The 12,940-nt window shown below is 38.4% G+C and overlaps 1 protein-coding gene across 23 annotated transcripts in view; it reads left to right on the top strand.

Annotated features, from left to right (window-relative positions):
* KCNMA1 (potassium calcium-activated channel subfamily M alpha 1) overlaps nucleotides 1-12,940 on the top strand; it is a 571,036-nt gene that overhangs the window by 143,819 nt on the left and 414,277 nt on the right. For all 23 annotated transcript variants that reach the window (XR_009631056.2, XM_060769087.2, XM_060769090.2 and 20 more), the window contains exon 2: nucleotides 10,072-10,239. Coding sequence is in view for 22 of the 23 variants with exons in the window: in XM_060769087.2 (XP_060625070.1) it covers nucleotides 10,072-10,239 (168 nt within the window). In the remaining variant the exon portion in view is untranslated. The remainder of the gene's footprint in view (nucleotides 1-10,071; nucleotides 10,240-12,940) is intronic.

The raw sequence follows: 12,940 nt of genomic DNA, 5'->3' as shown, positions 1-12,940 counted from the left end.
AGGAAAACAGCAATTAAAAAGCAGTGAACTGAGAGCACTGATGTAAGAGACATTAGTAATGTTTTACTGAGTCAAGGTTCATGTTGATAAAGCCATGTTTCTTCTTGTTCTAAACAGTGTAAGTAATCTGCAGAAAAGAGATGGTGTTTGGGCAGCATAACCAAAGCACAGGGACCACAACCCCCTTCCCAAATTTAATATATAGGAAAAAGACCCCCAGAAAGGCCCCCAGGAAGGCTAGCCTTCCCCAGTTTGGCATTTTCCCAGATATGTTGGAATACAACTTACATCAACTTCCAGCATGACTATCATCTGGGAAAAATGAATCTACCACATAAACATGAATTACACAGAAAGAACAATAAGCAACCCACTTTTTCACATGGCAATAAATACAAAAGTGGTCAACAGAATTTGATTTAATTTCCAGATTAAGCCGTAATCTTAAAGTTTGCAATTTAAGTCATGATAATATGTATAAGCAGGAAAAAAAAAAACCAGCAGGCTTCACTTAAATTATGAATAACATGGCACAGTGCTAATCCTAATGGATAATTTCTCTGAACCAATAATATATGACTGTAATCTACAAATGTGTAGTCTATCAAAGAGTGATAGAGAGACCTTGGATTCCAGTTATATTCTGACCTTGTTCTAATGAAATGCCTGTGTTGTCTTTTCCCCCAGCTGCATCTTTATAATTGAATGGGGGTTTGGGGGTGACTATTTTAAGGAGTGTTGTAACACTCCTAATAGACTGCATTATGAAATCATGATCTAGTTTACAGCATAGAGAGGAGAAGCGGTGCTCAGAAAAGTTAGATATTGGCCTGTGACTCTCAGAATAGATGTCACCATCATTTGTCCTTAAGCAACAGATTTCATTTTCATGGGCTGTAGAACATCTAAATGGAAAATATTATGGCATCAACCCTGTGCCTAGTGATTCGGGAGCAAACGCCATCAAGCTCAGTGTGATTTACTTCTAAGTAACTGTGTACAGGGTCAGTCAGGCTATATGTATTAAAATACAGTTCACGTGCCAGTTTTTGCAAATGGCCAAATTTGTGACTATCATATTACATAGCTTTTAAATATTTTATTGGCAAAAATGTTTGGCTGTTTCATCTGATGTGTTTTCCACGTGTTCCTCTTTCTTCGCTGAAAAGATGAATGTTTATTTCAGGTATCAATAATTAATCCTTTAAAACCAGGGGTACAGTATGATATCTGATCTCAGTGCAACATAATAGGAGCTCAACAAATTCAAAGAAGGCTGAAGGTAACCCGTTTCTTCAGTTAGAAGCCGCGGTGGCTAGGAGACATTTCATCACTATATTTTTACTGCCTCTTATTTTAATGCTAAATTGTCCTTCCTTCCGCTACCCCTTTTTTGCTGCCTTTTGGGCATAAATATTCCATCAGCAGACACACACAGAGTTTAGATTAATCCAGGTGAGTTCAGTAGACAGCTCACCTGAGCTGATTCCCTGCAGCATCTGTTGTGCTTGAGGATATTCCCCCTCCCTTTAGTGACCTTGATACGGTCAGGGGCAGCTCAGGTTTATGTGTACATACCTGGTGCTTTCAGTGACGTCTTAAAAACAAATTGTTGTGGTGCTATTCAACCTGAGATCTTATGTCTTAGCTTTAGTTTAACTGAAGCTTTCAGTTTCAGGATGAAATCATTCCTGTGCCAAAAGATGCAATCGCGCATGGGCCCTGAATTATTTAGCATTCCGTTTAACTGTGTGCATGTGTTCAAGCAGCAGTAAACATAGCCAGTTACCCTGTAGCTGACTGCAGCTGTTACTCAAAAAGCAAATGCTGTCCTGTCTTCCACTTCTTCAGCTGAAGCATTATGAAAAGGAGGGAGGCCATTATGAAACAGATGGAAAGAAACATCATTTAGGCCCTTTTATACATTCTGGAAGAACTGTGAAAATCCATCTCTGAAGTTTATCTCAGAGAGAGTGGGATACAAATAAAGTATTATTATTATTATTATTATTATTATTATTATTATTATTATTTAAAATTAACACAGTTAAAACACATTTAAAAAACCTTTTGGACTATGTCTGGAGATCCCAAGTCAACATGGCCACCAGCCAAGATAGTTGGGGAATGCTTGGAGTCCAAGGACATAGAATAGTTTTACCAAGTTCTGAGAGTTAGTAAGTGGAGTTTGGGTAAATCATTGTATTTTGGCCTCAGTTGCACACCTGGAAAATTATATTGATCTAACTAACAGGAAAGAGTCAGCGTGATATAGTGACTTGACCACTGGGCCATAGTTCTGGAGACTAAGAGTTCAAATGCCTTTTCAGCAATGAAAACTCACTGTGACCTTGGGCAAGTCAAAGTCTTTCAGCTCAGCCTCAGAGGAAAACAAAGGCAAATTCATCTCTGAAAAAATCTTAGGAAGAAAATGCCTCGACAGCACCTTCAGGTCATCATAAGTGAGAAAGGGCTTGAATGAACTCAACAGTAGCAGCAGAAGCAACAAATTTGTACATCAACAAATTGGCCTTGTAAACATAATTTAATCATCCCAACATTGTAGTCTCCTCATCTGTTATTAATGCTGAAGACAGGTAGAGGGCTCCACTGAGTGCATTACCTGTGTACCAAATCCTCCTGATGATGGGTTTTGTCATAAAATTTGGAGAAGGGGAGCAAAAATGTGTTCCCAGCAGTAGATCTGTATGGTGCATGTGTATTTGGTGTAAGGCTGAGCTTAGACCAAGGAACACTTGCCATCAAATCCCTATTCCAACCATGATGTTGAGGGCTTGTCTTTAGCAAGTGAGGGTTATCCTGCTCTACCTCATAGAGATATATGTGTATGTGTGATAACAAACTTACACAACTATTTGATGCTATTTTGGAGGAAGAAATCATAAATTCAAAGTTTGATTTTGGTCAGTACATTTTTGATAATTTATATTTCAGGGGGAAATAAGTGTGTTTATGCATGTTTTATATATTTTTATGCACACACATATATACATACACACATAGGTATACACATGTGTGTGTTTGCATAAGCACACACACACACACATATATATAAAGAGAGAGAGAGAGAAAGAGAGAGAGAGAGAGCACACTAGTTTTTCTTATCTTATAAACCACTTTAAACCTGGGTAATAGAATGATAACAGAAAGCCAGATAGCTAAATAAAAATGTGATGAGAATGTTTACCCTATTAGCAGGAAATGTTCAGCTCTGGCAGAATCCCAAAATGGGTTTGTATCCATGTAGCTTTCAGTCTTTTCTTCTGATAAATATGCTGTGTTTCTCCACCATTTATAAATGTAAGAGACAACATCGCACCAAGCAGTAAATGCACCCTCCCACTTCACTCTATTTATATGTTCCTGTCATCAAGCAATTAAAATAAATGAATACTTTACAAAACAACAGGTAAGCAGCCTGCCTGCGTAAAGATAGTATTAGCTTAAAATGTACCTGCCGTGCTTCTAAATAAGGCACCAATTAAAACTTCATTCCAGGTTTCTTGAAATGTTCATTTTTTTGGCTCATGAATGAATGGCTGCTGCAGGATTATTTAGTTAATTTACTGGGGTGAGGAGAAGGAACAGGATGGCAGACTTGCACCACTGATAAGAAAGGGATTCAGCTTTTTGGGAAAGCTTAGCACATATTTGCAGGCAAGCTGCCAAGAGCAAACTGAAAGGTTCCTGTTTGTACCATCAAATGCTGTCACGCTAGCTGTGTTTATGAAGGGTATAATCCCCTTCACTATTTTGAGGTGTTGTCCTTTCCTCTGAAGCAGAGGTGTTCAAACTCTGTACCTTTTCCAGGCCCCTGTGTGTTTATTGTTGTGTTATTATGTCTATTATTATTACAGGCTCCTGAGCTTCTCACTTCCATTAAAGATTGAAGAAGAGTCTAGGATTTATCCCAGGGCACTCACTAATTTTGCACAAACACTCTTATCTTGAGAATACAGGAATATTCATGTCAGGAAAACCCTGATGAGTTATTCAGGCAACTAAACCAAACCAAACCAATGGCTTCCCTAGAGGACATTTTAAGAACTTCTTCTCTAGAACCATTTAAAGTAGCATGTCTAGTGGGTATAGTTTGTGTTCAGGAGAACAATGTTTCAATAATATTTTGTTTGGGAGTATTTTTATGATGTGTGTCTTAAATGTAGGTGGTCATTCAAAGCAGATCCAAATTTACCCTCCAGAAAATTAGTTGTTGCTGGATAGGGTGGCAGAGGGGGTCCAGTCCCCTGCTTTATTGCATCTTTCTGGGGCAGGGTCTCAAGCATTGCTTTAACACAAGTATATGGCCCACAAACAAGAAGTTGAAGTTAAAAACTGGCATGTTCAGGGAGATCTGGCTTTAACACCTCTGAAACTATGAAGAAATAATGAAGATGAGATAATACTGAACTTTATGGAGCAATGGTTTGACCCAATCAAGGCAGTGTCTCAAATTCCATCTCTGTTACTGCTTGTGGTTCTTTTTTATGGTAGCCTTTACCTACAAGGTGGTATATTTTTATGGAGTGAAAGCTGTGGGCACCTATTTGCATAAATGTGCTATGGAGCACATTCCTGTGTTTTTATTCAGAGGAATAGCCCATTGAATTTAATGGTGTTTATCCCTTAAGAAACTGTGTATAGAGTCACAATCTTTAGACAGGATTTTATACTAGATTAGAACAACATATCTCAGACTTGCATGCTTTTTCACTGCAGGCTACCCTGACATTACGGATGGTAACTCAGGGCCCTTCTACACAGCCCCCAAAATGTGGAAGGAACTGGGATAAAAGGGGAGTGGGTGGTTAAATGAAATTTTCTGAAAATGCATGCTGATTCACATTAAGGGTTAAAATACACATGTTAAAAAGGTGCACTTAAACCCCGATTTTGGCAGAAAAATGTGCATACTTGCTGTATATTCCTGCACTCAAGTAAAACATGTGGCTTTGTGCCTATACACTGGTGTGGACTGTTCCAGCGCATGTCTGCATTTTAAAATCTCAAAACAACTGATGAGGGCTGTAAAGAAATGGCTCCATAGACACACCAGTGGCTAAATGGAAGCACAGTAGGAAAGCAATTCAGATGAGAACTCTCTGCAACCATTCCCTTGTTCTGATGTTTTTGAAATTAAACAGAGCTTGAATTTGTTCAGTGGGCACTTGCATAGGAGGCAAGTGACCCCAGAGGGAAACAGGGTTCATGAGGGGAAAAGTAAAGACAGCAGGAGTGTTAGGAAAGATAAGGACAAGAAATCTCTGTGTGCACATTCAGATATCCACATTAGTGCTTATGAGGTACAGCACATCTTGGAGAGTCAATAAAAATAAAAATAAATGTAAACTGCCACAGGATTTCAGAAATCTGTTACAACCTAATGTGCTAGGATGACGGGGAGCATTTGCTGGCACTGACAGCTCTGTGTCTGGACTTGCTCTCTGATACTATGATCCCCCCCCCCCCCGCTTATTTGCCCTGGATTATGAGGAAGTGCCCTCAAAAGGTTTCAGACATAAAACTTGAATTCTTCTGCGTCCTGATATCAGTTGTTTTGATAAGCCATGGTAAAGGGAAATGGGAAGGTATTATGAGGGGAAAAATAGCTTTTGCTAGCCTTGTATTGGTCCCATGTGACTGTAATGCATGCCAGTCAAGACAACCATTATACAGAGCTACTTAGCAACACTTTTGTTCTCCCTTTATCCTATACAGTCTCACTACAGCTGTATCCAAGTGCTGGTTTATCACTATCTCTCTGTTCCTTCTTTAAGGCATTGCTCTCATGAGGTTCTCTGTCAAAACAAACAGTAGCACAATAGTAACCATTCTGCCTAACAGAACAGATGCCTCCATTACTTAATGTTGGTTAGGTGGCTTTTCGCTACAGTTTAGTGTCTTTGGGGTAACCCATGATATATAGAAGTGCAAGGCATCACTTGAGGCTTCCATTGTGACAGGCGTATTACCATTTTACAAATGAAGACATAGCAGGCAAAAATCCAGTGGGAACTATTCTTACCATCCTGTCCAAATGGATGTGTACAAAGTTGTGTTTTGCTTGGCTGTCACTTATTTCAAGGCACATTGTTCAGGATATCTATTTGGAACTGAAAAGGAGAGCCTGGTAATATTATTCCCAGGGTGCAGGGAAAAACTGCCTGTCATGGAACTACATGCCACTTCTTTAGCTCCCTACTTTCCTGTTTTTCATATATGGTTGGAAGTGAGTGGAAGAAATGCCACTCTGTGTGGTTCTGTTTCCTGGTATTACCAGAATTTGGTAACACCAGATTCATTTTGGGAATTCAGAGCCTTTTCCTTACCTTCAGTTGAACCCTGAGTTGGCAGAATCCGCGTAATACGGCTCAGGATTGTTTTGAACCCAACTGATGCCTTTAATTAAAATGCATCTATATTTAGATTATGCAAAAGATAACATGGCTTGCCACTGTGGAATCTGCTGCCACAGATGTGATGATGTCTAGGTTTATCAGTTATGACTGAATGGTACATCTACGTTCAGCCAAAATGTGTCTCTGAATATGAAGGGAAGATGGCAATAGGGAAAGTTAATGCCTCCATGTCCTGCTCGAAGACTGGCTAAAGGAACTAGGATTGACCAGAGGAACGCAGGACTCATTATAAACTTGTATGTTCGGAACCTTATTTTACCACCAGAGGTTAATCTCTAGGGAATTGCTCTTGTTTCAAAAACAGTTTTCCAATAATCAGTAGGCTATTTCTTTGTGGGATTTGTCATTTAAGAATGTTGGTTGCAGAAAGTCTGATTCATCATATCTATATTTGTCTGATAATGAATGCTATACATAATTGAAAAGGAAAAATGACTTTTATCCTTGCAACAGATGTTGATGTGGGGGAGATTTACAGACTTTTGATCCAAATTGTAATTCATTTATCCTGTAGAGCTGAAACATTTCTTAGTCACCGAGAAGGTGATGGCGTGTTTTAGTTTATTTTGAAACAGAAAATGGACAGTTATGCGAAAGTGTGGTAGACTTACTGGAAAGTGGATTGAATATCTCTTTGCTGCAGTGTTGGATGACTGTCATTCCTTGTGAAGGGATGTATGTGAGTGTTCACATACATGAACACATATGTAAACTCGGTGACATTTTAAGACAGTCATGACAGTTGCAAAACTCTCCTTACTAGTAAAATAGTTTATATAACTCCTTCTTCTACCTCTCTTTAACTTATCCTCAAGAGTGCATTTAGAGTTAGAGCATCAAATGCCACTAGCAGCAATGGTATGTGACAATGTAGCATCATTACATGGCTACTGTTCTGAAGAAAAGATGGCTGCCTCCACTGTGTTGACTCATGAAATATTCACAAATATTTCAGTCCTTCCCTGAGGATCAAAAAAAGAAAAAAAACTCCAGACATTGTTAAGAGAAGGGAAGTTTGTTGATTTGACTAAAACAAGTATTTGACACATTTTTATTTTGTAGGACACATCGATGTCTATTTCATGAAGTATGACATCTAAGTGGTAGGTTGTCTAGGGTCAACATGCCTGAAGAAAGGGTGCAGAAAAAGTGAGAGATGGAAAACGGGTAAATAGCAGAGTGAGTAAGGCCCCTTTTACACAGCTGTATAAAATCCAGATTATTTGCTTTGAACCAGATTATATGGCAGTGTAGACTAAGGGCCCTTCAGACAGGGCCCATATCCTGGGTCCTGTCAGATTTTTACCTGAGTCGTCCAAACAATGCCTCAGGTAAAAGTGAAGTAATTTGAGACAAAGCAGGTAAACCTTACTTTGTCCTGAATTACTTTGATACTCTATTAGAACCGGGCCTTCCTGAAAGGCTTGGGTCTAATGGAGTATGGGCCCTGTGGGGGCCAGGCTACTGGGGCTGCTTCCACAGTCCAAGTAGTTTGTCCCCCAAGCCAAGTTGCTTCTTTGGGCCTTATGAGCCCGGAGAAGTTAAGAGGACACTCTCCTCCCCAAGCCCCCAAGGACTCAAAAATAAATACTAATGATGTGCCAGGAGGTGGGGGGGAGAAATCATTCCTGCCCCCCCCCCCCATTCTGGCACATCATTGGTATGTTCGAGAAAACCTTTAGTGAGGCCTAATGGTGACCCAGTAAATTTTATTTTGTTTTAAAGGCTTTTTTTGGGTGGGGTTGGGTGGCCCCATGCCAGTGCAGAATTTACTGAGCTGGCATGGGGGAAAACCCCATGGGAACAGCAACATGGGCGAAAATGGGTTACTTTAACCTATTTTTGGCCGCCAAAAGTTGCTGTCTGAAAGCGCTCTAAAATAATCCAGTTCAAACCAAATAATGTGGATTTTCTGCTTTGATAACTTGGATTATCTGGCAGTGTCGAAGGGGCCTTAAATGCATATTATGTAGGATGATTATTAAGACTTGTCAAGAAACAAGGTGTCTTAAGGATGAAGTAGTCGTAAACTCATAGATACGATGCATGTGGAATCAGGCAGCAGAAGGAAGGAAGGAAAGTAAAGAAGAAAGTAGGAATGTGGCAAAAATCTCTTAATACTACAATAGGGATAGATGCCAGTAAGGTGAAACAAGTCAAGGAAAGGAGGCTTGCAGGACATGTAAATATGACTCAAGGGACCAAGTGAAAGTAGCATTGCAAAGAAACCAAACTTTAGTAATTATTGCTTTAACTGCAGCAATGTTTTCTAATTATTCTAAGGAGGTCATGAATGAGAAAAAGAAGCAATGAGAAGAGGTGGGAGTTGGATTTTACTGATTAGTCTGAATTAAGCATCTGATCCTTTGATTACAGTGTTCTGGCACTCTTTTCAAACATCTGTGCTTATTGTGATTTAGACACATTGGATTGGAATGTAGAAGCATGGCACAAGTGATGGAGGTGAATGGGTGAGGCCAGCAATGAATCAGTCAACAAACCACTGCTAAAATGGTCTTCTTTGATTTTCTGCTTCTTACCTCCCTGTAATGACTCAGTAAGGACAACTGCATACAGACAGGGAGGAGTCCCTTGGATTAATCACACAGCTTTTTAAAACAGTGGCTCCTTGGCAACCCAGCAACCTGCTGGAAGATTGGCAGTTCTGTGTTTCATATCTCTTGGGTGGCTTAAATTTCATAAAGGCACCAATGGAAACTCCTTGGAAATCTACTCTAGAAACAGGGAATTAAAATGATACATGACTAATATTCACATTCACTGTGTGTTCCTCTTAGATTAATTTTGTCCGTGTTCCCATTTTGTACTGAGGTTTGTTTATAAGACCATAAACATATGTGACTAAATTAATTACAGATATCTCAAACACCAGCTACATTGTCCATGTGACTTGAGATATAACTTGGCATCCAGTGTCAAAAATACTTGGTAGACTTGGAAAAATACCAAGTGCACAGAATGTGGGAAAGAAAAAAAAAATCAGTCTATTCTGATAGCTATTGAATTTTTTTTTTTTGGTAAAAGGGATCAATAGACGTTCATAATTCCATCAATATTTGCCTTAAGACTCATTCACAGCTGCACTATTATGCTAAACTGTGTGATTGGAATTAATCGGCAGAAATCATTTTGCTGCCTTAGGCAACACTTCAGTGATACCACTTCAGATTACTAATTCCAAATTTTAATAGTCTTCCTGCACCATAAAGAGACACTTTTCTTGCTTCGTCTCCCTCCTACCCATTCCATGGTGCCAATTGAAGCATCCCTGATTGAAAGCAAACTATACTGAAATCTGCATTCAACAGTATGGTGATGGTATTGGAAGGTTAGCTCTCCTCCTTTTTTGTTAAGTATGTATAGAAGACGATGAGCATAAATCTTACTAGGATAAGGGAACAGAAGACATTTATTGTGGAATTTGGAGGTCTTGCAGTCCAACCGTTTACCATTCAGCAAGAAGATTCTTCTGTGAGAAACCATTAGAAAGTAGGTCGTTCTTCCATTTGGCACACTGGTTTTCCACTCAGCATATGTTGTGCATTGTATTTATCTGGTACTCTCTTGCTGCCAACCAGTGACATTCTGTTTCTCTCTTTCTATTTCATAGGAGGTCCAGAAGATAAGCGTCCCTGCGGAAACCCAAGCAGATGGGGACATAAAACCCACAGATGAAAAAGAGGAAGTAGTGGCAGCAGCAGAAGTGGGCTGGATGACCTCTGTTAAAGACTGGGCAGGGGTGATGATTTCAGCCCAGACTTTGACTGGCAGAGTCCTTGTGAGTTTTCTCATGTTCCTTCCATTCTCATTTTTTTCTCCCCACAGATGGATTTAGATCTCTCATTGATATTAACATGAACATTAGCAATGTTCTGGGCTCCACATAGGCAATCATTTTTATGAAACTATCTGCTAAAAATCTATCACATTCAGCAGTGACTTCCTGGGGACATCTTCAAAAAGGTTAAAGCTTTCAAAAATAATTTAAAGCTTGGTCTTCACCACCATTAGGCAAGTGCATGTGGTCGTCCAAATCCACGTTTGAGAGTATATTTACTTGGGAATTGAGTCAGATAAAAGTCTTTTCCAAGTAACCATGTTTAGGATCAAGGAATGATGATGTCTGTCCCTTACTAAAAATTTAGTATTCTTATAACTAGAAGCTTGTTTCTTCTAAACTAATTTCCACACTGCATATTAAAATAGGACAGACATTTTCCAATTGTAGGAAAATGTATTTTTCTAAGGATCTAAAGTTAATTTCAGGAAGAATCAAATATTCAGTATCATTTTTAGGCCATTTTCATTCAGAAACAGCAATTCTTAGTTGTAGTTTTGTATTGATGCCTCATAGTTAATTGTCTATAAAGAATCCGGGTTTTGCCTTTTACTGTAAAACTAATTTTGTTCATTTTGAAAATGTGCTACAGTTTACAGTACAGGCAGCCCCAAAGTTACAAACAACATAGGTTCTGTTGGTTATTCTTAGGTTGATTTATTTGTAATTCAGAACACATACATTTTTTTCAATATAACTCGGGCCAAATATATATATATATTAAACTTTTGATAACATAGGGAAGGGTTAACACTAGGCTTGGTTGATCGTGTTCGTTAGTTTCTAAACTCGTTATGAATTCGTATTTAAATTAGCTTCGATCCAATATCGAGCCATGCAGGAATAGTGTGAGGAGTAATTAAGAATCGAAATAATTTCCCCATTTTTTGTAATTATTTTCGGATGTCTGGTCCTTGCTTCCACCTTGTTTACTTGTGTTTTCTAACCCTGTGATTTGGAAGCAGTTTGCTTATTATCCCAGATTATTTCCCAGGATAATCCAGATTATTTGCTAAATTACGTTTTTTGCACAGCAATTTGCTACAGACTTTAAGTTCTTGATAGATACACTGAATTAAGTGCTTCTAGCTATTTTTGTTGTTATAATAACAATATAATAATATAATATAATATACAATTATAATATAATATAATATATATAGTTGTTAGTTTTATCACACCAACAGTCAACCACAGTGGGAGAGGGAAGCTTCAGACATTCCCCCTGTCCCGTTTGGAGGTTTTTTTCGCATACTGTGCAGTCGCGTCCGCCATTAACGAATGAATTCGTATATTTACGAAATTTCATAAATATCGAAATTTTGAAATCTGAAATTTCGGAAATCCTCTCAGATTAGAAACGCGGGTGCCCCCTAGGTACAAAACAAGTTTAGAACCATTTTTTTTCTTGATCAACCAATCCTAGTTAACACCACTGTTTTGTTGTCTGTGCCCCTGTTCAGAAGATTTAACCTCACTTTCTGTCCCTGTGGTAATTGGATTTTGAAAAAAAAATGGCTTGTAGTGGAAACAAGGCTTGGTGATAAAGCTTCAGTGGAGACACCTTTTACCCATGATAACTCTTTCCGGAGTGAATTTCCCTCCAGAGGGGCAGATTTGTCTCACTTTCTGTTGTTTCATCCCTATTCTTAAATATGAGTCATTTGCAAGTAAGATGTTTGTAACTTGAGAACTGGCTGCATATCCGTAAATAATGTACAAAACTAGTTTTACAAAAGGCCAGGAAGCCCTTGCTGAAATATGGGCTCTACATTGCTGGAGTATTGCCAGATCTAACTGAGATGGGTGCTGATAAACTGGAAATAACCTGCTTTAGAATGACAAACATTGGAAACAAAGAGCAGTGTTTAATAAACCATCTAATACTGCTATCATTGTCATGAAAATGCAACAAAGATCTGTTTAAAAAGAGTTTTAATCTCACATTGAAAGAAACTTGGACATGACAAATCTAGTTTGATATCTCCTTTCTTGACGGAATGAATGTAGCCAATGTGCACAGTCTATCTTCTGCCTGTTAGATTTTTTAAAAATGGCAGTATGTCTTTAGTATTAGACATGGACATACTGCTGTACATTAGCCGTTAGAGGAAAAAGTGATAATAGTATCACATGTAAAGTAAATATTTGCTCCTTTGTTATACAAGGAAATTAAAAATTATGAGTACATCATTCATTTTTTCCACATAATTGCTAATTTGGGTTCATTAAATATTTTAGATTACTTATCAGCTGAGAGCCCTTATTGAAAGTTTAATTGATATTTATGTTTCTTGGTTTTAACACAACTTAAAGCGCAAAATTCAACTTGATGCAAACGGAATTAAAACACCTGCTACTAGAGTTGTGCTGGATTACACCTTTGCGTAAGCAGTTGTGGAAACTAGCTGCACAAATAGTAGCATAACAGTAGCACAACCAGATATGTAAGTGGTTGTACAAGAATTTGGAATAGTTTTTAAAAAGCAGAACCGCTCACAAATGACCTTGTATCAATATAGTAGCATAACCAATGCCAACTAGGAAAAACCTAAAAGCAAAATAAAACTCCATCAATTTGTTCTTTATTAGCACAAGTTAACTGCCCACAACTATATATTGATTTCCCCCACACATTTGA

Source organism: Anolis sagrei, chromosome 3 (genome assembly GCF_037176765.1).
Source record: "Anolis sagrei isolate rAnoSag1 chromosome 3, rAnoSag1.mat, whole genome shotgun sequence".
Lineage (NCBI taxonomy): Eukaryota > Metazoa > Chordata > Lepidosauria > Squamata > Dactyloidae > Anolis > Anolis sagrei.
The sequence above is the reverse complement of the archived record's forward strand: the minus strand, read 5'-3'. Positions and strand labels throughout refer to the sequence as shown.